This window comes from Amyelois transitella, chromosome 3 (genome assembly GCF_032362555.1).
Source record: "Amyelois transitella isolate CPQ chromosome 3, ilAmyTran1.1, whole genome shotgun sequence".
In the NCBI taxonomy this organism is placed as follows: domain Eukaryota; kingdom Metazoa; phylum Arthropoda; class Insecta; order Lepidoptera; family Pyralidae; genus Amyelois; species Amyelois transitella.
This window is the reverse complement of record NC_083506.1, coordinates 2,813,938-2,841,477: the sequence shown is the minus strand read 5'-3', so window position 1 is coordinate 2,841,477 and position 27,540 is coordinate 2,813,938. Positions and strand designations below refer to the sequence as shown.

Genomic DNA, 27,540 nt, shown 5'->3' with positions numbered 1-27,540 from the left:
CATATTGTAACTACGCAAATTAAACTCGCAATCTTAAAAACAAAATCACTTAACATGAACCAGCCATATAAACTTTTACGACCAAAACAATGATTATTATAGCAGTGCCATTATGTTTTACCATTCCTCTGGGCCTGCTTCATCGATGAAGAAATAGACCATTAATGTACCCACTAATGGCCTAGTTTCCGACACTATCTCAAACTACTTCAGCTGCCGAAATTGCGCCATAATTTTCATTTCTCACTGGCCACCCACACTAAATACGTGTCAAATTGCTAATTCCATTATCAACTTTCGTTGCATCATCGTTGCCACTGTAATCATACTATTGTCCGAGTGACTACCGCATGGTACTATAAAAGTTATCTGCTTTAGTAATTAACAAAACCAATTTGTTTACAACCTACCAATGGCAACCTCTTGCGCCGCATCCTGAACAAGGAGCGAATGTAACATAAGCATACTGTATGGAATCATCGTTTAATCTGTTGAAGTCGTCAAGTAGGTAACAGCGGCGTAGGCGATGGCGGTACACATTGCAACGTGCCGATTCATATCCAAGGTCTTTCCTAGTGGAAGAGAACGGAGTTTCCTGCGGCCGCCTATCTCTCGGCGAACACCGACATTCGCACGTGCACGCACACGCGCCCACGTGTCGCTATTCTTTGTGTTCAATCTTTCCTAGCTACCGTGCCGAACCGAGGCATCTTCTTTTTGTGCCGTCCACGGGCATTTGATGTTTGAGCCTCTGAGCGCTTCATTATATAGGCGACAGGCGATCCGCGCGCCTCGCAGTCAGTGTGTCACTAGAGCCGCTGCCGCCGCGAGAGGTGGCCTGGCCTGCAAGGACTGTACCGCGCCGCCAACCTTTTTTTTCTGTGCGTGCGATGTTTTCACTTTCGTCATTTGACCGGGCCAGTTTGATTTGACGTCGCTGGCGCACGGACGTGCCTAGGAACGGCGGGACGTTGTGATTATCCTGTGATCGTTGGTGCCAGATTGTTTGTTTACTTGAGATATTTTGTGCGAAACATGGCTGTGATATAGTGCTAATATGTTCGACACCAACGTTTTTTTGAATTTCTACAATGAGATTGCTAATAGAAGTGCACTACAGTTGGCAAGGTAAGTTGGGTTGTTTGTTTACTTTTGATTTTGTTGGTTTGTACCCTTTCTTGTGGCGTGGGAGGTCGGTCGGTGTAGGTTCGGCGGGATGGCCGGCCAACCTTGTATCTAATGAACGCACTATTCGCCGCTTCATCCGCCTGTCGCCTTCGCCTCTGGGCCTCGCTCGAAGAGGTTAATAGGTTCACATTAGATGGTGGTTTGCGAAATCGACCGAGCTCGGCGTATGAAATGCGCCTGGGCGCGGGCGCGCTTTTCCACGCATCGTTTCGCGCGCAATTAACACAATCACACGAATTAAGTACAATATTATTGATAACCGTGAAAATAAAAATATCAGCATTTTTGCGCATATGATATGATGATGACTGTATTGGAAATAAAAAATAAAATGTGTAGCACCTCTTGAATATTGTTTGTCTAGTTTTACTTTAAAGTGATAAGGCGATACCTACTATTTGGTAATAAAATATTTATCTCCAAATAATAAGTATAGGTACTTTTAGGACCACTTCCTGTTTGTCAATTATAAAATTTAAACTTATACGCAAATAGGAAATTTATATATATAACTACTTCATTCATTCACATTTAACATATGTAGTAAAAAAATTAAATCAATCTTAAATATTCATATTTCGTAAAATGAGTCGAAATATTGTTTGTTGCCTTAGAAATATTTAAATTCATATTAAGAATTGATCACTAACAAGAGTTAAACGATAACAATAAAAATAATTGTAAACTTATTCAAGTTGTCTTAATATATATTTGTTTTTTATGTAAATTGATAATTACTCCAAAAATAACATAAGAAAAAACCGATAAAACAGCAAACCAATAAAAGAATAAGGTCGCCTAGTTACTATTAAACTAACCAATAGCAATCGAGATATTGAGGAGAAAACACTAAAAAGTTAACTTTGGTAGATAAAAAAATGACAAAAGATAAATTACACAATATCGCTAGATTATGAGCGGAGATAAAAGGAATTGTGTCAATTGTCATATTTTTAATCTTTGTAATCAAAAATGCAACCTCTTTATAGGAACTTTATTATAGGAATTTTATTATTAAACCGAAGTATTTTAGAAACATAAGATACTATACTTTTTAATTGATACAATAAAGAATTATTTTAGCACTTAAATCGAAACATAACATTTAAGTTATAAGGTCTAAAAGTATGGTTATTTATTTTTCTTCTTGGCCTGGCATTATTGGGGAATCAATGTTAATCAGGTGTTAAATATTTTAAATTGACAATTTTATAAGCTTAAACAGTTCAATTATTAAATTTTCTGTATTATTATTAAAGGATACCTTCGTGTCGAAATCAGTCGTTTCATTTAGAACTTTTAGATTCAAATATTTACAAAAATTTTTAGAAGCCGTAATGCCAGTTACATTTGCAATGTAACATAACATGCGATATTAATTCAGCAAAACCATTAAGGATTCAAAACAATTCTTATAGCTAATATAAAGACCCATACTCTCAAAATATAACAGCAGTCAACCTAGATATCAATAGTTAATATCTAACAAATTAATCAAACAATTTTCAGCTTTATCACAAAATGTGTAATAACCTTCACTCACTGATTAACAACACGAATTCTATACGCCGATAACAAGTTACTCTGCTTTGATAAGATTTTGATTTTTACGATAAGTGTAAACTACACTTTATCTATTTTATCATTTCTCCAGTTGTAACACCCGATTATCTTAATCCCAGAAAACAAACACTGAGAGGTGTCCAACATAATAATGAAATAGGTACTTAGGTACCAAATAGAGGTATTAAGACATTTTTAGATCTGTCTATAATATTCTTCTTTTTCCTTTTTTTCTCTTTTTTTCTCTCTCGCAAGCTCATTTTGTTGTAGTAGGTAATTTCGAACTATTTCAAATTACTTGTGAGTAAGTGTAAGTACTTACTCACAAGTAGTGTGAAATATTTCTTGTTCTTCTGTGCAATTAAGATACAACAATTAATTCTAAAAACAAATATAATTTTTCAAAAACATACATTTTCGTTTAAGTTTAGTTTAAACTTAGGAAAAAATTGTGTTTACCTTAATATAATATCAGTTCCAACTAGTCGTTATTATTAAAAATTATTTACCTTCTGTATCGGCTACAAATATTGTGTCCCTATTAATCCTTTTCGCATTATAAGCACAATAAACTTTGATTAGTGCCAGAACAAGCGTCTCTTTATCGCTTACACGCGTCGCGAACCCAATTCTTCCCAAACTAGGATATAGTGCGTTATACTTGGAATAATACCACATATTTATTAACACTTATAAGTGAAATAATAACAAGTAAGTATAATAAATAAAGTAGTTACATTATTTCAAAGAATTACTCATTATAGATGCTTATTTAAAAAATTTTAGATCTAAATATTGAAGAAAATTTAAAAAAGAAGTTAGGAGTACCTTTGTAACAAGTTGACAACAGCGCTTATGACTTGTGAAAGTGTTACTTCAGTTTACTTGAATTTCATCCTTTAAGAAATAACAGTTTGAATATCTTTTTTACATTAATTTCGATTATTATTATTATTATATACTTTAAACACACTAGCAGCTCATTAAGCTGATGCGTGTGAATTTTGATGCTTGGAGATTTTTAAAGTTTGTCTAGCCGATTCTTAAAACAATTGACTGAAGGAGCAGTTATGACACTCGTAGGAAGCTTGTTCCAGTCTGTAACAACACGATTAGGGAGAAAATTTTGTAGTGAATTCTTTTTAGCTTTTGAGCGGCATAACTAATAAGAAAATATTACTTAATAAAAAAATATTCAAAACTCTCAATTACTCACACAACGATACCTCCTTATTTTTAGACATATACTACGCCCGTGAAAAAGGAAAATCCTTTTAATTTCCGTCCCCGGGAAAACGGCTCTTAGTGCACCCCTAGACTGCGTAAAGAACCAATTATGAAGTTCAAAGTCCTCTCCTAGCGCACTTTACGCCCTATTTAAGAACCTACATGAGAAATTTCTAGACCCAACGGGTTTGGCTGTGCTTTTATGTCACATTAGCGTTTTATATATCTCTTTCCCATGGGTGTCGTAAAAGGCAACTAAGGGATAGGCTTGTAAATTAGGGATTTTTCTTTTGAGCGATGGGCTAGCAACCTGTCACTATTAGAATCTCAATTCCATCATAAAACCAAACAGCTGAATGTGGCCTATCAGACTTTCACGAACGTTGACTCTGTCTAACCCATAAGGGATGTAGAAGTGATTATATGTATGTATATTTAGATTAATATATAGTAAATACCACTCATGATGTCTTATTTTCTTACTTTGCTAATCCGTGTTGTATACAAGTTCAGCAGAATATTCTATTACACAATTATGATGATCCATAGTTGCGACTAAGTATAATTATTCCTTGCTACGTCAACGGCGTCCATTTCCAGGAAAAATTATGCTGTTACCATGAATTTGTCATCAATAATTCTGTGTTGTGGCGGCAAATCAAGCATCATTGTTTTGCAAGGCAATTACAATGAAAAGAGATGAAATTAATTTGTTAGGAAATCAATGTTCGAGAGAATCATCCGCCATGTCAATATCTGCAAATGTCTTTCGATGCATTTTTCTTTTATGAAATATGTTTTGGTTTTAATATTATTGAGAATTTCCAAAAAAAAATGTAATACATACATATAATCACGTCTATATCCCTTGCGAGGTAGACAGAGCCAACAGTCTTGAAAAGACTAATAAGCCACGTTCAGCTGTTCGGCTTAACAATAGAAGTTGCTTGGCCATCGCCTAAAAGAAGAATTCCACGTTTATAAGTTAGTTTTAATAATGTTATATTGACATTAAAATTGATATGATACCAATAGCTAAAAAACGATTTTCAAATCTTATTAGAAATTTGAATTTAAGGTAGACACTATAATAAACTAATAAGAATTGTCTTCTGTAATAATAAAAATACTTATAATAACCACTAACGTCAAATGAGAAATCATCGAAAACGTCGATTTAGTCTTATTTGAATTTAAATTTGACTCTTATTATAAACAATACAAAACGAGATACCTACTTGTTTTTGTGTCAGAGTGGACTTTATTACCTGGGCGACTTTTTATTTTGTCGTTCATATCTTTTTCTACCACCATCTTTGCCATTCCGAGAACTGTTGATTTTTGGGCGTTTCCAATTGTTTTACTAGTTATTTTGTATTATATGATTCGATTGAGGTATATACTATCTAAAATATGTAAAGCTTGAAAGTCTTATTGGAAATTTAGCTTCGCTCCGACAGAAAGTTAGGGATATAAAAGCCTTCGTAGGAAATTTCACTTTATTTTACATTTCAATAAATTAAATTTTGGTTATTTCTAAAATATTAATGATTAAAGGCTCAGCTGAATATGTATGTTTCTTTTTACCAATGATTTTCATTGACAGCGTAGTTACAACTTTAGAATGTTTTCTACAAACATATTAATCATTGCATGAAGTATGAACCCTGCTTAAGATAACAGTACTCAAATACGTGATTCGTACAAAGACTTGGAAACTAGGTTTACAACATAGAAACAAACATAACAACTAATTCCTAAACGTAAGTGCGCTGTCGCAATCACAACCGCTTACTCCTTTCGAACGGTTCTCGGAAAAACTAATTTAGCAGTCAGCAGTGCAAAAAGTGCAGCGTATCCAATATCAGCGACATTTTTTCATAACTCCATGACATTTGACATTGAAATAAAGTACTATTAATACTAACTTAATATCCTACTAATATTACGAATGCGAAAGTTTGTATGTCAGGATCTCAGTATGGATGTTTGTTACTCTTTTACGCAAAAACTACTGAACCGATTACGATAAAATTTGGTATGTGGGTAGTTGAAAACCCAGATTAACATATAGGCTACTTTTAATCCCAGAGTTCCCGCGGGATTGATAGGGTTTCCATGCGGACGAAGTCACGGGCAGCCTCTAATGAAACAAATAAATTAAGATATTAAGTTTGTGTGAAAGATGCAGAAGTACAGAAGCATCGGGAACATCTATCCGAACAACATGAAAAGTATTAACATCTTTTCCCTAAATTTGTAATTATTATTTAATTGCATTTTAATGTATCCTTGCTACCCGAATATGATGGCCGGTGCTTGGCTATTAACATACTTAACGATTTCCAATTCAATTAGGAATCAGTAGATTCTGCGGTTTCTTTAGTGACATTCAATTTTTATATTTATCTGCAAAAGGTTAACTACCTTTAAGAAAAATACGGAGGTAATAATTTTACGACCAATATAGAAAGTGATTTTTTTTCAAGGTTGGGCTTGCCTTGATATTTTAGAAGTGTCATAAAATGACGAAAAGGATTGTAGAAAAAAAACCCTCAACAAATGAATGTTTGTTGTAAACCTCGTCAATAAAAGTTGTATGACTCTAAGCCCTTTCTTGTTCCCGTTCACGGCACAAATTGCCGAAGGACGTTCGAACTGGGTCACTTCGGAAATAGTTTATTGTTATCGGCTAGTCGGCGTACACGCAACTCGAACACACGCCCTGCATACACACATAGTGTTTTCAAACGCTCACGCACACGAGAGCTCGATTCAATTAGGGATCATCCTTTACGGCTCACTGGATTCCTCGTCCGTACCAGTTCACCTTCAGAACACACGAACCCACTCGATCGATGGGTGCGGTGTATCTTCTAACGACTTCCGCTCTCGCACCAAAAAATCATGAACATACTTTCCTAAGGCCGCCAAGTCAATAAAATTGAAAAGTCGTCAGATTTAATCTTTTTATAATATAAATTTAATGTCCTTACTAGATTCAAAGGCCGAATGTTTCGGACTATTAGTTTTATTACGCAGTTACCCTTGCGTTGAATGTCTAATATGTCTATTTCACTTTCGATAGCCCTTATTTCTCACGAGACGACCTCATAGTAACTTGATTTACAGATAAATAATTCTTCTTCAATCTAAATCCTTTAGGAATTTGTTTATGATTAACTTTATTCGAATCTCACATGTCAGGTTACCTTGACCGAGCTAGTAAATTAATTTATAGTCAATTGTCACGCGTAATAAAATAGTCATCTATAAATTGTGATTGTTCGGCATTTTATAGGCAATTGCAGGCAACAAGTTGTAAAATAAGTTACAGACCTCAAGGCTTCCAAACAATAGCGCACACATGAACACAAACAATGAATAGTTGTAGTTACTAGATAACGCAAAGAATTATCAATTTGGTCTAGCACATTCACAGCGAACAAATCTGCGTTCACATCCGGAGTGCGGCGGTAGTGTGAGTCACGCACACTCTCGCGAATTTCCAGCAAACCCCTCCTCCGTATTGAACTCTTGCGCACGTGTGAACAACACATGCAAGCCCTACGACGCAATCCACACCTTCCGATCTCACAATTTGGATTCAAATATTTCATAATATCCTACGTTACTTAGGTACTGAAAATAACGATGTATTTTGATATGTAATTTCTGTTTTAAATAAAATTTCAGAAAATGCAATATTTTTAATTTATGAAACAATTTTCCGTTTATTTAAAACTACTATATTAAATGCAAACTTCGCATTTATTCTTATCTCAAAGAAAGTAAAAAAAATATCTATTTCATAATGATATTTATGTAGGTGTGTATGTACGAGTATGCTGTGCCAAACTCAATGGTGAACGAAATCGCATGTTTACCACAGAATATAAAATAGTACTAGAAGCACGTTTACTCCGATGTATTTTTAGCGAATTGCTTTGCACGGATAGGTCAGTACTACTACACACATTGTTACCAAATTAATTCTATACTATGTAGTGTTGATTACACAGAAATGATGCGGTTGCGTCATATACTTTCAAATTATATTCTTAACGATGTAACGTTTGACTATTATCATCAATTTCATCTGGCTTTTTCGGCATTTTCCATCTCTCTCTTTGTCCTTTGCGCCTTTAAATATCAGAATAAGCTAATAACATTTTCCAAAATAAAAAATGGAATCTTTTTTTTTTTTAAATTGAAGGGAACTTCTTACATATTAAGGTGCAATATTTGTAGATTTCTAAATGAGGTTTGTGAATCAGCCCGAATTAACATTGATAGAATGATTCAATTGTCTCAAAGTTAGTGAAAGATGATCATTGTCTATTTTGTTATGTTATTTAATGTTTTAACCTGAATTAGTTATAGAACTTCCACCGATGATCTTTAGGCTGTTCTAATGGGCTTGTGTTGTCGAAGTTATTGTAGTCTTCGTATTTTAATTTAATAATTTCCGCACATTAAAAGCCGATCAAGGACTATATAACCTTGAGATTCATCTTTTAGGCAACAAGCAAGCAGCCGACTTATATCTCATATTCTCACTATGTCAACTCCGTAAAGGATAAAAACGTGATAGTGTTCGTTCATGTTATAAACATTCAGTATATACTTTCATAATAAACATATATGTATAAGGCTTTCCTTTCACTCCCATGAAAATTTCCAATAATCATTAGGAATTAAAAAAGCTAACTTGTTGTCCGATTAGATTTAAGAAATTTATTACGCAAAAAGATAGTGGTCTTACTTCTTCCATTTTCATGAATCACAATATTTACTCTGAAAATTTTACATTACCAAGAATTTAGTATTTATTAGTTACATATGTGTCATATCTCAGGTTTTTCTTGACATGACAGTTTCATTACTAACTTGTATCAACTTCTATTAAGAAGTTGATGAAGGACTTAGTTATCATAAAAGTTTATCGGTAGATGTAGCATATGGTATTACCAACCGGCGGCTTTGTTAGCGTGTAAAATGGGGTGTGTGAAAGAAGGAGTCCCAGTGTTAGACTCCCGTGGGAATTTCGGGATAAAATGTACTTATTATGTTATTCCAAGTTATATTCTACCCTTGTACCAATCAATTGTTTCATCTTAATCTGTCCCAAAGGTTTCGCGTGAAAAAGCAATAAACACACATCCTTATAAACTTTCTCACTTATAATTATGATATACGCCACAGAACTCAAATTGATTTTTGTTAAGCTAAATGTGGCCTTAGATTCTTGGCTCTTAATACCAAATAAGCAATTTTGGTTGTCTGGAAGAAATCCTGAATAGGATAAGTCCGCCATTCTTCACAAAATATTCTTCTTAATGCAATGGCTTGTTTGTAATTTGTTTTATTTCTTTATAATGTGCAGTAAAGAGTTTACAAACAAACAAACATACTATGATATGTGTATGTAAATCAATTGTTAATCTTTTTGTACTACGATGTAAACTGTGCTCTACTACATATCATCACGTCTATATCCCTTGCGGGGTAGACAGAGCCAACAGTCTTAAAAAGACTGAAAAGGCCACGTTCAGCTGTGTGGCTCAATGATAGAATTGCGATTCAAATAGTGACAGGTTGCTAGCCCATCGCCTAAAAGAAAAATCCTAAGTTTATAAGCCAATTCCTTAGTCGCCTTTCACGACATCCATGGGAAAGAGATGAAGTAGTCGTATTTTTTTACTATTGGTGCCAGGAACCACATAGCCCATACTTACATACACATAGAAATAATCACTTTAAAACGATGTACCTTTCCTGCATACCTACTCAATCGATCTTAACAAGTTAATAATACCATAAATTCTCTTTATTTCTACTTGTTTCCTTATTGCATTTGCTCTGAAATAATATATGTGCACAACACTGGATATATAAATATATATAATATATTAGAGGTATTTCTATTTACATAAACAATTCCGTTTTATTATATTACATACTTAATAATTTTTATATTAAATTTATAATATCAGCGTCTACAATAATTAAGATATACAAGTATATACGATATGATCTTTTTAAAGCGTGTTTTTTATTATAACATATTTATTTAAATTACACTGTTCATGTAAAACTCTCATAATTGCAGACTTTTTTGCTTGTAAATTTTTACTTTCAACTTTTATAAAATGGTGTTATAAAAATATCACTTTTTATTCTTCAAAACATCAGAAAACGCATTCCACATTTAATTATTTAAATTTACAAAGGAGGTTATTTCATAAAAAATCCACACGTGTAAGATATGTATGACCCTGCGATCATAAGATTGTTTGCAAAAAAACACAAAAAATATATTAAGCAATAACACACCTTTTGTTTTTCAAAAACAAGTTGATCGCAGGGTCATTTCTCACTCGTGTAATTTCATATTCATCAATCTTCTCTGGATTTCCCATTGAATCTCCTCCAATATTTCTATGCCATATTTCAGCTTCCTGTAGGCAGGAGTTCAAGCAGTTCGTTGGCCGTCTTCACACATAATTTTATAAATAGGAAAATTTGGAAATTATTACTGGATGCTAAGTACTGAAACTGCTTGCGCCTTACATAATTATTATCTCTTCTATGATTTTTTTACTCAGCCACGTCAATTGGCTCACAAATTCATAGATATAATCACAATCTTAAAAACACTAAAATGCCACTTTCAGCTGAAAATTTTGATAAATGTAAGATATGATTAATTCAGGAAGGTATAGGTTGCATTTACTATTCAATTTTCTATGATAAGTTGTGCCTACCCCGTAAGGAATAAAGAAGTGATACGTGCGTGTGCGCAATCCGCGCCTATGCAAATCCTCGACCCGTTTACCGCAGTTGAGCAAGAATGCGTTATCTCTTCAAATTATGAACATCTCACTTATGAAATCTCTCACGTTTGCCTTAATTAAGGAAAATATAACAATCGCGTAAAATTTTCACATAACGAGTGTCCGGTATTAATTAATTAAGCCTAATTGTGTATCTGAGAAATGAGACTAAAACTTCGTAATTACACTCTTTCTAGACCGTTATGTGATGTAAAAGTGTGTGTAGTGTGCCTAAAAAATACTATAATGCTTTTATCATAATTTAAAATGAAACTCTATTTTTTAACCGTTCTTGGGTTAAGCAAAAATGTATGATTTCTTTCTTAGTCGTTTCTCGCTATAAACAAAGAGTTTCTCTTGTGATATCTGAATTTTATATATAATTTGTGATTTTTTTTGCTTCCGCGTTGAAAAACGATATTGACGTTGCCGGAAGCATTTTGATAGTGAGATCTAACAAGAAATAAATCTAGGCTTATCTCTTACACCCGTCCCGACGCTGTATTTGCTTGCTGATAACACAACAATTGGGACAAAGATTGTGTTGTTGCAAGTTCTACCTTATAAAACCAGCCTGTTGTCTTACAAAATGCAATTTGCAAGAGGCAAAGTACCAAACACGTTTAATTTGTCTTATACTGTTGTTATCGGTTCTGTTTTATAATGTAGTAGCTTTATGCGGTGCTTCGCTCCCGTGTGAATTTCCAGAAGGCCTATGTTATTCCTAAAGGTCTATTATAGAATAGACCACACATAGGTCTGTACCAAATATTATCAATATCGGTTTATTTGTTTTTTTTTTTCAAGCCTTGTTTAGAGCACAGAATTTACATACATTATTTGTGTACCATCTGTAACCTGCTGAAATTATTACTGTCATCAATGCTTTTACTACGTCATCTCCAGGAGGAGATGTATCATTATACTCTTCCGAAAACTACTCGACGAATCGTCATAACCAAATAACAAACATGTTTTCTTGATTGGTATTTACACGGAATGTTCGCAAAGTATGACTCAACACTAAATCCTTATTTAGAAACCAACTAAAAAGTTAATTGAAAAACTACAATAATGGTTGAAAGTCATCCATATAACGCAGAAAAAAAACCTCCAGGCAGTACCTTGGTAAAGATGAGGAAGTAAAAGTGCTGTTTTAAATAAGACCTTTTTCTCGAAACATATGTTTGCAAAGTTAATGACATGTAAACATAATTTGGGAGATAAAACATACGGTGAGTTTATGCAATAATAAAATTATATTGCATTTATAATTTCTTTAGAGGAAGCAATAAATGCATGATGAAATTCGTGGAGAATGTGTGGAAAAATTACTGTTTAACAAGATATTTAGTCCAAACTTGAAATCTGTCTTTTTACATTTAAACCATTCTCGGACCTAAAAATTATTGAATTTATATTTATTTGCTAGGTACTTAAATATCTTGCGTAATGAAAAGAAATGTGTAAAATACAATGTAATATTATTTTTGAAAAATTTTGTTGTTACCAGATGAATATAACTGTTGACTAAGAAAAAGACGTCATGAAATTGAAAACTGTACTGATTTGATATCAATCAAGAGGATTAATCAAAATGAGATAATGACCTCTTTTAGAAGCATCAACAGAAGTAGCTGCGTTCCAAATAACATGCTACCTATTATGGACCAAATTTACATCAAAGCGAATCTTCGAGGAAATGTACTTAATATTTTCAAAAATCGAAGTCTCACCGTAGCATGATATAGCAAAACCTTAGTCAAAATACTTGAACATATGTGCGAAAGTTTCTTTAGAAAACTACGTTGTTAGCACCGCGGTAATTCACACAAGGCACGTCATGCTGTTTTCCTCAATGTGCTTTATGATTTACACTTATGCTATGTTTTCGAACAACGAAGTTTTCCATCAGCCTTGAACTGACTCGAAATGTCTAAATAAACACTGTCTATGAGAACCAGTCTCGACATTTTACATTTTTAAGAATCCAACAATGTTTCCGTGATCACCATAAATGATTTAATATTCTGTAATAATGTTGTTTGTAAAATTAAAGACTAGTTCGATGATTTCTGAGAAATTGATTCAAATTTACGTGATGATACAGTCCAAATAAAACAGGTCAAAAATATGACGCCTCAAAAGTTAACTGTGGGAGTAAAAATAGAAGTGTGACAAACAATAAACAACTGACATATTGGAGCGTTTGTTTTCTAAAATACTAATGAGCAAGGAGAATCTTCTTTTCCAACCCAGCGTCTGAAGTGTTATAAGTCAAAATAACCAAAATATCACGTAACAGTGATGGACATAAAAGCGAGGAAATCAAAACTGAGTCGCTACACGTTACGTAGTTAAGTTACGTAAAACCTTTCGTATACTTTCTCTGTGGGCAAAATTTAGCGTCCACCATTGCGCAACACGAAATGGCAACGACTAAATTTCATCATTTCGACAACGCAGAGAAGATCGTGGCTTCGTATATGGAAGTGAGCGCGGATGTCGAAATAAGAAATGTGACTGTGCTTCCATGTCTTGCTATATAATTGTCGAAATGTTTTGCTTTGAAATTGCTCACAAAAATAAAGATTTGTTTAATGCCGCTAAAAATAGTGTTAATGTATATTCTGCCTTTCAATTCAAAACATCATTTGGCGGTAAAATTTAAAGATGAAACCCAATATTAAAATTTACTTATTCGAATCTTGTTCTAGTAACTACTAGGTATTAATAACAGCTTGTAAGAGAACTAATTTAATTGTGCTCTTGAAATATTCAGTACGAATAGCTAGTATATTTATTGCTACCAGCTAAGGATAATTATGTAAAACTATGACAATTAATAATGTCTTAGAGACAACAAAACTAGGAACCGGTCTATTTAATTACAACCTGCGTCTCTATGTACGGGAAATGTTATATTAGCCATTCATACTTTTATAGTCGCACTCATTATGCAGGTGTTGAATAAATGCATTTTTCCTAACGACTTGGTTTAGATCTAATTTTAACGCTTTTTTGAGTTTATTTACCATTTTACAATAACCTACATAAATAATAAGGCATTAACTAATGTATACATTTTTGAATAATATATACGTCTAAAGTGGAAATTACATCAAAAACCTTTAAAGAATACTGGATTTAGTTAGAAACGAATAAAAGAAAAGTCTCGCTAATCTTTTTATCTAATAGTTAATAGTATATGAGGTAACTTTCTAAAACTACTCGAGTGACCTTGAAATAAAGCGCTATTACAAAACCGCGAGCCGCTCGCTAGAGCTGCCTCCCCCTCTATGCACCACAACTCGGATCTACGCACGCTCCACCAATACAAGCGCGCTCATCATGTTTCTGTGTGCGTCTGCGCACACACCCGCGAACTAACACTAACAACGGACAAGTGTGAGTGAACCAGTCGAATGTGTAGAAAGGAGTGGTGAAAAATCTAGTCCGGTCTTACAGCCTTTCGATTGATAGACGACTAATACGATAATTTTCTTACCTAACAGAAAGTGCAAAGGCAAAATTACGCGATGATGAATCTCTACAGAACAACAGTGAGTCACGAAACGACCGATCCTTTTATGCGGTCAACGTCTATGTTTCGTGGAAAAACCAAAAGAAAAATGAAATGCTTCATCTTGAATAACACAAGTCTACGCTTTTTCATTCAACGCCTCACCTTCGACCCACTCTACTAAAACAGACGTTAAAATTCTGACAGTTTTGAAATCATCGCCTTCCAAATATGTGAAATCCTTGAACATGAGTACCTATGTGGGTCATGATCAGGTTCTAATATGTCTCGTAGTTGGTTATTACTATTAGCATAGAGTTGTATGCGCGCGCCGATACGTTGCGCAACAGTGTTGACTTTCATCCTGAAGGTCAAGTGCCATCCTATTTCAAAATGGACCTTGGTCGAGTCTGGTTTACCTCGGCTCGCTGAGAACAGTCGAGTAAACGGAAGAGATCGGTGTTAATAGATATAAATTTAATGAAGATGTATTGCTGCTATATAATTCGCCTCTAGTCACAAACAATGGTATAATGTTTAAAGAGATAGAGTACTTAAACGAAAACAAAAATATTATAAGTAATGGTATTTAAACATACGTTTGGTTCAAAGTACCAAGCGCGTCAAGGTCAACTAATTTCGCGGCGTGAGAACTGCCTCTATATAGACGACTTAATTTATCATAATTTGCTGTAATAGCACCCAGAGATATTCAAATGACTGCCAACAATCAAATTCGACCTTTTCTTATACACGTTCTTTATAAATATTCATCTAACTGCCACAGTGATCGCAAAATGTCGAACACGAACTCGATTTGTTTCCGAACATAAACTGTTGCGAAAATATAGAAATATGCTGGAGGCGTTTCGTAGATTTTATACCGATCCTCAATGGAAATGCCACTACGTACAAATCTTCATATTACCTGGTAATTTGAATGTTACTTGAGTGAAAATAATTTCATGTCAGTTGATGATACAATAAAATAATTGTCCGTTTATACTGCGTTCTCATCACTACCTTCTCAAATAATAGATGAAGGAGAAATCACTATTCATAGTACACAATAAGAAGATCACATTGCCAATTACAGTCATGAACAAGATTGTGATTGGTGACGTTAGTTCTATATGTTTGCAGTAATAGTTAACAAGTATCTGGCACAAGGGATCGATCGTCAATCAAACGCAAGGTGAGAGTGGGGAGCTATTTTAGCATCATCGAAGGTAAAACCCATTCGCGCTTTCAGCCCAAGACTCTCACGCACAAGGGTACAATGCCGTTTATAAATAAGCACATCTGTCAGTTGCCAACGAAGCGAAATGTTTATGTCTAATCTGAAGATGCAGTTATTAATGAATGCTTAGAAGTAGGTCATAACGTACAAAGCCATATCTGTTTGAAAGCTAATCGCTTTAGAACAGAGCCCAGCTGAAACTGGCAACCAATTTAAGTGTGTCTTTATATTAAATTCTGACAAAGAAGGAACCATCGTTAATAAAATTTTACGTAACAGTAATTATATTAATAAAATCGAAGTTTTGATAAATTATCATAATGGCAATGATCTCATTCGACTCAATCCGACATTGATTAAAACAACAATTTTCGATAGTTCCTTGTTTAACAACGCAAAAGAAAATAATAATCACTCGATAAGCTTATCGATACAAACGTAAAATTCCTAATGAAACGTAGTATCTTATTGTAAATAAGATGCTGCAGACACGACTTCCTAGAAGTTCTCTGAAGAAAGAATTGCGCGGAAAAATACTTGGATAGTACATTTATGCCACATAAATCGTCGGGATGGGCCCGTCTACAGATGACTAAATTGACCGTGGCTCTCATGAATGAGCTGGCGTTTGTTGTGGATTTGCTGTTACATAATGGTCGGTATGTGGTGCGGCGCAGTCAGTTACTGGTACTGGCACTAAACATTTCGTCCGAAGGCCGACAACACAAAGCGTGTGCGGCGTATCGTTCGCCACGCGCGCCCCGCGGTTTCCTGTTTGACAACTATCGACTTACATCACTATCGCTTTCTGTCATACTTTGCGCGACTGTTAGAAACTTGTAAAGGGGTCTGACTGTTGCTAAGTACCTTTGTAAATGCGTTTGTCATTGAAACCATGTACTCTCGGACTGCCGGCATTATTATTACGTGTACCACTTCCCAATCTCGAGGCTTCCTTATTATTAAATTATTTTAATCGTCACTTTTTGTTCTGTTATTACAAAGTCATCCAGCGTGGATAATTTTAATATTACAATTTTGTAATTGATAAGCGTAAAGCTTTGTCCAGTCGAGCATTATTTGAACAAGCATTAAAATTGTAAAAGACAATTTAAACGATCATTTTAACTGTGTAAATAGAGCAGAAAACTGTTGTTGAGTTCTCGAGCATATCATGTAAATGCAGTTCATGAGATTTTCTGCGATTGTGATCAAACAGGGCGAATAGGCCACGTCAATCGAAACGCATCGGTGCATACCGTAATCTAGCCTGGATGTCAGTGTGATTGTGTTGCATACCTTGCTGTCTTACTGTTGAATGTATCTATCTGGGGTATCTATAAATTAAACGAAAATTATAATGACGTTAAAAACATAACGTCATTAGTTACGTTTCATTTGAAATTTTGTATTTTCAATCACGTTGCAATTATGGTTATGATCAGGTTTTGTTATTTCGATGTCAACGTGAGGACCAGTTTTGATGGAGAATATGAAAGAAATCAGTGAATTCATTCACATTAACTTTTCCTTCGCACTGAACTTTCCTTTAGTTTATGTTGATATCGACATCTACAACTAGAATAAGTACAATATTTTAACAAGTTTGACGACTATTTCGTACTGTCCTACACAACTCATTAGAAAAATTGAATGTCATTGTAATTAAATAATGACTAAAAACAAAAACATCGCAACTTAAAATTTTATCTGTTAATTGGATAATTTTCATTTTGATGACTGAAAATTGTATCGAACAGTTCAAATTGGTATTTTATTTCAAGTAAAAAATTATAATTAGGTGTAAAATCTAGTAATATACCTTTTTAATAAACAACGTTTATGCTATAACCCATACACACCACAACTACGAAAGCTGCGAATGAAAAGAATTCTTAGTAAACTACAATTAAACTCATACACCTCAGTGACTAAAATTAAACATTCATAACAAAGTGTCACCGTCTTAATAAGCGATTCAATTGATTCTTGTAAAATTCTGCGAAGAGCCGAAATTGCAAAACCTAAATTGATCATCATTAGTCAACTGTTTCTTAATAGTTATATCGTGTGTAATTAATTTGACATAGACATTGTCGTAACTTTCAATTTATTTGGTAATCGTAGAAAGTTTAACTTTTTTCCCAATCCTACGCTCCAGTAGTTTGGCAGAGGTACTGTCTATTTCTAGCCTTGCAACACCGATATCACGAAATATTTCGTAAACGCGGTTTATTCGCTGTTTAACTGATAGCCTTTGGTTTCCGGCGATACGCCCAATTTATAATTGACGTCATTTTTTGTGACTATATAAGAAATCAAATTGATTTCGAATGATTTTTAACTATCACATTTAGATGGGGCCAGATTACGAAATGAAATGAATTTATCTAAAGCTAACATTTAATTTATTGAGAAAATCAAAATACACAACATGTTTTAATTTTTTACAAAATTGTCAATACAGCTATTGCTAACTCTAATAAACCTTTCATTGTTATTAAAGTTGCTCAGTTTATTCTAAATGTCTTCATCAATCATCTATCTAACATGACTATTCTGGTCAAAACGCACATTCACTACAATGTAGCCGTCAGTCCTTCCTAATATAGTGTTGAGTAATTAAATTGTTGAGTATTTGTTTCATGCGCTACCACTATTCCGCCATTAAAGTGACACGGGTGCCATAAAGCCAATAAAGGGTGCAGTATTTGATCGGAACGGCAAAGAAAACGACAATCATGCAGCCACATTCTAGGTCGGTACTTTAATTAGTGTAGGTTGAATTATGTAAGCCGTACTTCTTATAACCTTGAGTTGTACACTTGATTCTTGGACTGATTGAGATATTTTTATTATCGTTCATGAACAACAACGCTTCCTAGTTTATTAAATTTTATTGTTTTTACTTAAGTCGTACACATCTTTCGTATTTATCAATTCTTCAGAATTACCAAGCAAAATATTATTTTTTATTAACATATAAAAATACTTTTTAATAAAAAAACACATATTTACGTTTTATATATCAATACATGATACTGGTTGACACGATCCCAGAGATATAAGACCATTTTATTAGTATATTATTATGTGATTTATTTTTGCCTAGAAAGGCATAAACTTCTAATACATAATTTAGTTGTATGCTAATAACAATTTTTATTTGAAATAGGTTGCGAAATTCTCTTTAATCTATTTTTATCTTCGTGAAGAATCTCTCGAAATTTTCAATCACGATGGTTTTCAGTTAATATCGTCATTTCCAATTTATATTGTAACTTTCGTAACTAATTACTTTCAGAGTGGTTGCACAACCGTGTTACCTTCTGTTACCAAATTGGTAAGTAAAAGGTAAAGAGATTGTTTACCTTAGATTTCCGGATTTTTGTTTACCTACCGAAAGACTTGGTGAAAGTAAAACACACCACGAAGGTCAGCAGTAAAAATATAAAAAGAACTGCGATTTTCATTAATTACTTTCAATTCGATGGTAAGTTCCAGGAACAGCTAGCGCCATCTATGAATGATCTATGGATTAGCGCAGTAAGAAAGCAACAGCCATCTATCTTTTCATAGCAGAAGTAGAAAGTACAAATTGAATGACAAAATCCTCAATAGATGGCAGAGCCTGGCATATAGTTGATACTATTATATTGTTATAATTAATAACTACTTACCCTTAACAATTTAGACTGATACTCATACATGACACAATAATAATACGTTACGTACGTATACGTTCCTAAAGCAAGTAAACTTATTTGCTTTAAGAACGTAGAAAATGCTAATCATAATCAGCTTCCATTAAAACAAATTAATGGTACGTCATATTCTTATGCCCAGCAGAACATGTATTGAAAATGGCCATGGAAAAGTCAACCCTGTCCGGCGCATGCAAATCATGTGAACTGCAGAGCGTCTCGATTGGCTGCACGCGAACAATGGCGGGCGAGCCTGATGCGCACGGCTGCTTGGCAATGCCTGAAACACTACCTTTAGGCTGCGTTTTCAATAGACATATGCAAGGATGAGACACCAACCAATCACTTTTTGTATTCTCACCTAAAACACTACCTTTAGATTGCGTGTCCAAAAGACATGTGCAAAGACGAGAAAGCGACCATACTATCTATAATTTTGCTCTGAACACTACCAATAGGCTACGTTTCTAATGCTGGATAGAAATAGTCACTTAATGACTATACGTTCTGTATAAATCTTGCGGAAGAAATTTTGATAAGATGTTTTTAAATCAACAATTTACCAAGCTCATAAAAATAAATAGTTTGGTTTACGTTACAAATCCTAGGTAGAGACATTTTATCAGCTAGAACACAATATGTTATATAGGCACGGAGTCGTAATCTACTTACACTCTTCCGCTAGGATTTTTGCGAAATTCTAACGAAACTTATTTTAGCCTGAAAGTTAAATTGATGATAAACTTGAAATTTAGTGCTGACCTTGACTACTCCTCAGTTTAATTATACTGTAGAACAACCAAGGTTAACGACGAAAAAATCAAGAGATATCATATAAATCAAGTCATGCTACAATGTAGGTGTCTTGGACAATGAGATTAAATGACTGAACTTTTGGATATAGATAAACACTCTTTGTTCACTTGAAATGGTTTGCTCCATTCTATGAGACCCAGTCATGTAAAAAATTGTAATCTGTTTTGTTCCATCTTAATTGCAATAGAAACCTTGTTGCCCCAACGCCCCCAATCACACAAATATAATAACACGCTCAACAAGTCTCATCACGGCATAAATGGTAAACGAAATGATAATAAATTTTTAAACTAACGAATTTTTTATTGTTCTCTATATACGGCATGAACATTTAGCGTGTGACCTTCAATTAGTGGCTCAGATCGGCCCACATTCATCGCCCAAGGAAAATTCAACATCACGTTCCCTTAGTTTATCTCGATGAGATTTTTTATCGAGTACAAACACAACATGCATGTATGAATGACTTCACGTTTCCCGCGCTCAAGGAAATGCTAACTCTTTGTTCTGTTCAATTTTTTATCCACACATATTAGCATCATAAAAACTATCCATCTAAATGCTAATTCGTTTTTAGGAGTATCGCCATCGAGCGAAACCACTTCCTTGACCTAATCAGGATCTGGTTTGTGGAAACTTACACGTCTTTTTTGCTTGCAAATATTTACTTGTTTCTGTGTCTCGTATTCCGAAACTTCAAACACAAACTCGAGAAGAGAACGAAAAAGCCATTACAAAATCGTGACACAAGTCGCGATTAAGATCATCTTTGCGGGAACATTCCACCGAATTCTCAAATCTCGTTGCACTTTTGTGTCTCCGCAATTATATATGACTTTTGGCGAAACAGTCAACAATAGAGCAACAGTTTACAACAATGGTCGCTATTCTGGCGATTGTGACCCCCGCTGTTGCTAAATACCACACAATGAGAGAAGCGCCTGTTGATCGTCTTTTAAACGATCTTGCGTTTGTAGCAACTCTAATAACGTGTTGCGATGGATTATCAGGCCAAGGTTCCATTGCAACAGGCTTTCTAGCACCTGCGAATAGGGCTACTGAATCTGTTTTCGGTAGTAGTTCATTTAAATTCTTCTCACCTTTTAACCTTTTTAATTTGGTTGGGAAATGCTAGTTAAAAGTGGAATTCTGAAGCATTGTTGTGTGATTCTAAACGTATGTAGTACGTTTATGTATAAATTGATACCTATTGAGAATTTCGTAACAGTTGACTAGGTGCAACCTTGTCTGCCATTACATCGGTGGTTTCAGTCTGACTACGGGCTGAACCGAGAATATTCACTGTTAAATTCTAAATTTATCTAAACATTACTTACTTATAAAATTGTTTGTCCTGACTTAATTTATCAACACGAAACATACAATGTTTGTTTTTATTAAGATTTTCATGAAATACTCCTCTTTATTAATTAATATCAGGCATCCATGGTACGGATCACGAAAATAATGTTATCGAGAAAAACAAGTGGACATACGTTCTCGATTGATTCAGTTAATTGGCATGTTTTTATCGCTGTATTAATATAAAACTATTTCTATGCCTACTTCCTTATGGCTTTGTTGTTAAGTACTTTTAGAGATAATTTTTATTCGTAGTACAATATTCGTGTCTGGAGAATAATCACATCTAGTGTGCCATTAAATCTCATTTGCCGCACTGTGGTGAATTTCTAAATAGTTTATTACGATAATTAGTTAAGACTTATAAAAATAATGTATGGGTACCTAATTATTTTTTGCCTGAATTCATTGCCACTTGTTTTTGTAAGTTCAATGGAAAGAGTTTTTAGATGGAACTAAACTTATAATTTCTTAGTTTATAATATTTTCGATCTCCGTTCGTATGCCGTATGCATATAAGTATCAAAATTAAGTTAGTTTAAATTGACGCGGAGAGAATATATTCATATAAATGCTATTGAAAATTGCAGTATTTACAACAATATTTTACAAATATGTAATAAGTGGAGATAATTGTAAAAAACGCAATTAACTATAAGTATCCTACGCTGTTAATTGATATGATATTTAAGATATCTAGCTTAGAATACGAAACTTGTAGCAATAACACTTAATAGCTCTTTTAATGCCTCTTTGGTAGATATCCGTTCCATTTCATTCTATTTCTATTCATTCTGATCGACTTGGGTCAAAAATAACCAAATTTTTTTTTCGATTCCGTAAGAAACTATGTCACGTCTAAGTAATCTAGTACAAACTGTCACGACTCACGATCTATTTATACGCAATTCGTAATTTCCACATAATCGTTAAGAACATATCAAGTACACACGTTTTTAGGTCACTAAAATATTGTACTTTTAAGTCACATTATATTCAACTCATAGTTCACGAATTACATCCAAAGTCATCGGCCTCATAGTCGTAATAAAGTTTCATGGTCTGATACGTTACTACTTTTTTAAAAATTATATTAGATATTTTTTATATTATTACATACATGCTTTATATGCAATTGTTGTTTAAGACGCTGCATGTAGTCCGGACAATTTGGAAAGAGAAAAGTTGAAAGCAAGGCCCAAATCCCTGGATGCACCTCAGACCGAGTGTGCACATACAAACATATGGTCACGTCTATATTCCTTGCGAGGTAGACAGAGCCAACAGTCTCGAATAGACTGAATGGCCACGTTCAGCTATTTGGCTTAATGATAGAATTTAGATTCAAATAGTGACAGGTTGCTAGCCCATCGCCTAAAAAAGAATCACAAGTTTTTAAGCCTATCCCTTAGTCGCCTTTTACGACATCCATGGGAAAGAGATGGAGTGATCCTATTCTTTTTTGTATTGGTGCCGGGAACCACACGGCACCGAGTGTGCAACTAGGCAAAAATAGGGGATACAACACCTCCCTTATGTCTTCGATTTTGAAACTTATGTCTCAAGTCTTCAAACAACTTTAAAACTTACATAGAACCAATTAATATTTTAATACTTTTTTATTCATATTTACAAACTCGACCAACACGATTGTGGAACTTCATCGGCAGTGGGACTAAGAACCACGAGATACAGACTGACCCACAATTATCTTCTTTCAGTGCTGGAATGATGGGCGAAGGGCTGCTGACACTCACGTACGGCAAGCACCACGCCTGCATCTTGAACGAGGTGGGGGCGGCGTGGCGGGGGGCGCGGTACTCCGACCTGGTGCTGGTGTGTGACGACGCGGTGCCCCTGGCTGCGCATCGCATCGTCATGGCTGCAGCGAGCCCTCTCATCAGGTAAATGAACAGCTCAGCTGAATATGGGACCCCACTATCGTCCTTTAGATAGATCTCCTACTCCTTCATGGAAGGATCAATCGCCTGCATCTTGAACGGGATGGGGGGAGGGTAATCCGACCTGGTGCTGGTGTGTGACGACGCGGTGCCCCTGGCTGCGCATCGCATCGTCATGGCTGCAGCGAGCCCTCTCATCAGGTAAATGAACAGCTCAGCAGAATATGGGACCCCCATTGTCGTACTTTATGTCGATGATGATGTTCTACTCCTACATGGAAAGATCAATCGCCTGCATCTTGAACGAGGTGGGGGGAGAGTACTCCGAACAACAGCGAGCCCTCTTATCAGGTAACTTCTTCGCTGTGCTCACCTCAGCAGCCCTTAACCCATTGTAGTACTTTAGAGATATCCTACCCCCCGCGCACCTTAGAATCTATTATCTGCCCAAATCGAAACCCTAAATAGAAAATCTGTTAAACAATGCCATAAAATTTTGGTACCTATTGAAGTAAATTATCTATTCACGACAGTAACCCTACTTGTAAGGATCATGCATCTTCCTTTATCGTGTAAATTATTAAGGAGGTTGTCAGGTCTAATCTTCACAGGATAGAACTACTCTTTCAGAGTTTTTGTTTTAAAGGAATCGGCTAATAGATATTAAATATTTTATTACACAAGTGATTCATTAATTAACAATAACCATTAACTGTTCTGTGCCTTATTTTATGTCTTCTTCGAAACTTTATTTATGAGTTGTTTAATTACGGGCTCAGAGCTCATTCTAAACCATGTAACGTCACTGTGTGAATACATTTTATGTCTAAATCAATTCATTCTGTGATTCCAGGAAAATACTCGATGACACTCCGTCAGTTGAGAACCCCGTCACAATCCACATGTCCGGAATCAGCAGCACCCTTATGCGACATCTTCTTGTCTTCTTGTACAGCGGCCAAGCATACATTGAGGTAAACATTTTGATTCATATTGACTTTAATGTTATTAACTAAAACATCACTTTGGTACCAAAATATTGGAAGAGAAATGAACTAATTTTTATAATTTTAATTTCAGTCTGGTGAAATCGATGATATGCAAGAGCTTTTTGAATTGTTAGAAATTAAATCAGACGTGTGGAAATCAACAAAAGAACGGCAACAAGCAGAGGAACGAAACAGATCTTGTGAACGATTAAAAGCAAAAGTGCTCAAGACGGACATCAACAGCAATGAAAGCAGTAAACATGATGCGCCCTCTGGCTCGTCTCATTCAGAAAGTGAACGAGTTACTCCTAGTGCAGGTTACAGCAAAGATAAAGGCGATTCTGAATCCATGAGCATAAAGAAAGAGAACATGTCCACCAGCAGTAATGACGAGAGAGACGATGAAGAACAGGATTCGGAAAACAAGGAATGTGGCCGGCTGACATCGAGACGGAGAAGTTCACTTAATCCTGTCAATTTGTCAGTCGCAAGAAACTCAGAACATACAGGCAGTGAGCATGACGATTCCCAAGACGTGGATGTAGAAACAGTTGCGGCAAAGGTATAATATCTCATTATTTTTATTTAATTGAAACAAATTACTTTTTAAAAATTGGTACTTGGAGTTTATTTATTTACTTGTTTTTAATAAGCAATAATGAAAAACAATGTTAAACATTTATTTTTTCCTATTTCAGAACATATCCCGGAGAAGATCGACATCATCCAGTCAAGATGACCCACCCCCGGAAACAGGATACAGGAGACAACTACTCAGTGACAGGTTGGGACGAGGTATCGAAAGAGCCAAAAGAAAATCACACTATCTGGAGCCGCCTGAGTTAGATTTACGGACGGTGAAATTAGAAGACTACGCACATTTGAAACCACCCGACGCGGACCTGATGTCACTCGTTCACTCGTCACCCGAGAATATTGTGGTCACACCTCACCGGAAAAGACGACCCGGTTTCCATAACTCACCCTCACAAAATCCTCCATTTGTATCATATCCCCCGAGCTACTTAGAAGAAATAGCACATCTTCGGTATCAACAAGGTAGCGCTGGCGCGGCGGCGGTTGCTGCCAGTGCGAGACTGGGAGTTTTACATCCACTGAGTGCCTCAGCGCCACCTTATTTACCCGAAAGGAGTGCCACGCCTCCAACGGCGACACATGAAGATGCACTTAAATATCGACCGCCGAGTGCTGGGTCGTGGGGTCCATGGCTATGCCAACCCACAATGGGCGGAGATGATCCCCCATCTACGGAACATGATCAAAGTTCCAGCAAACAAACTCCAGTAAGAGAGTATCGTTGCGAATACTGCGGAAAACAATTTGGTATGTCGTGGAATCTCAAGACGCATCTCCGAGTACATACAGGCGAGAAACCTTTTGCTTGTAGACTTTGTGTCGCAATGTTTAAGCAAAAGGCACATTTGTTGAAGCATCTCTGTTCTGTTCATCGAAATGTGATATCTTCCAGCGAAAATGACGGGCGGACCAACACGCCGGGAAGGTTCAATTGTTGCTTCTGCCAACTCACTTTTGAGGCGTTACCAGAACTCATAAGACACTTGTCAGGACCTCACAATAGTTTGCTCCTCAGCAAAAATATACACGAATGACGTCTGCCTCTTTGACGCAGGTCTGTGCGTAATTTCGGACTTTGAAAGTTTTTCTCTCAACATGAGAGTTCAATTGTGATATGTGTTTAAGCGAAGTTAAATATAAGTATTTAGATATAAGACACGAGATATCGCAGAGCGATACTCATAGTGAGGCATTCAGTATAAGTCACTGCGGGTGCAGTTTTTACGACTCATATGAAAAATCACATGTTTGCCGAATGGGTCCAAACTATTATAATTTGTTTAAAAATTATAATCCGGGACCAATACCTTCCAAGATAGTATTTATTTGAAAGATGTATTTCATTAGGGTAAATAATATTTAAAAGCCACCGACACATTAATTCCTTAAGTATAGAAAATAGACAAGTTTGTCAATGAAAAGTTGCGAAAGTCTTGAAGCCTAAAACGAAAACGTCACTTAAACTACCTCCTTATTTAAATCAGTAACTTGATGAAACTTCAGTGGCGTTGCTGAAAGCTGTAGCATTGACTTTTAAGTACTTTATTTAATAAAGTGCGTGGTCATATTTCTAGTCAGGTGTGGAACCAAGTGTCGTATCCATACGTAAATATCACAAATCGAATTAGTAATTATCAAAACAATAAAAGAATCGGTAACAACCCATACCCATCAGTCGGGATGGACAAGACACAAAGACATAAATAATGTAAACTCAGTGGTCTTAATAAATTGGTGTCATTGTAACAAATGTATTATTATTAATGATATGAGATACATGTTATACTTTACAGTATTCTTAACATTTTACTGCCGTTAATAAACAAATAACTATTCATTTTTTCCATATTTATTTTAATTATAAAACGTACTTAACCGTGTATCCACTACTCCAATAAATTTTGACGCCGTCCTTGCTGTTTCTAAATTTGCTTGTTTATCAAAATCACCTGAATCGTGTTTCATTATTGAGTATTTTGACTTGGCATTTCGCAGCTTTTTAAAGACAGTTTCAATCTCAATATTAGGTTTTATCATTTATGTAACTTCTAAAGTATAGAAAATGAATGTGTTCGTTATTATTATTTTTATATTATGCCTTTGAATCCTTTCATTTGTGCCGATTTGCAATGTCGATGAGCACCAAAGATTTGTAAAGCATTGAAAATATTTTGGTGTATACAATTAAGAAATTAAAGGGACCTGAAATGATTATGATTTGTTAAACTTAACGTATGTAGGAACCAATTTATAATCTCAACTCTATAGCACTACATACTAACTTTGATATTTCTATAACCATTTCCATCATTCCACTATATACTGAATGGTGTTTGAATGTCTTTCTATTTTTGGAATAATTTACTACTTTTTAGTGTTAATGAAAATCTTACCAGGCATTACTTTTGAATGACTTAACAATAATTAAGCTTCGTTGCCTTCGAAACTTATTTTCGAATACTTTTTTAATGAACACATTATTGTGGCCAGTTATGATAAAGCTATTTTAGTGAAGGCTGGACGTTCATTTATTTCTAAGCATAACGATTAAATGTGAATACTTTTTTTTAATTCCATTATATTTCTGTGCCTTT

The 27,540-nt window shown here is 35.0% G+C and overlaps 1 protein-coding gene across 2 annotated transcripts; it reads left to right on the top strand.

The window, feature by feature from the left end:
* The first annotated feature begins 754 nt into the window (after positions 1-754).
* On the top strand, positions 755-27,540 carry LOC106133536 (transcription factor Ken). 2 transcript variants are annotated; one of them, XM_013333307.2, is made up of 5 exons: positions 755-1,128; positions 23,181-23,363; positions 24,214-24,334; positions 24,441-24,911; positions 25,048-27,540. In XM_013333307.2, the coding sequence occupies exons 1-5, from the start codon at positions 1,058-1,060 to the stop codon at positions 25,978-25,980; spliced, it is 1,779 nt and encodes a 592-aa protein (XP_013188761.1). In that variant the 5' UTR covers positions 755-1,057; the 3' UTR covers positions 25,981-27,540. The 2 variants fall into 2 exon arrangements, with proteins under 2 accessions (XP_013188761.1, XP_060806336.1); XM_060950353.1 differs by lacking the exons at positions 755-1,128; positions 23,181-23,363 and adding an exon at positions 23,466-23,561.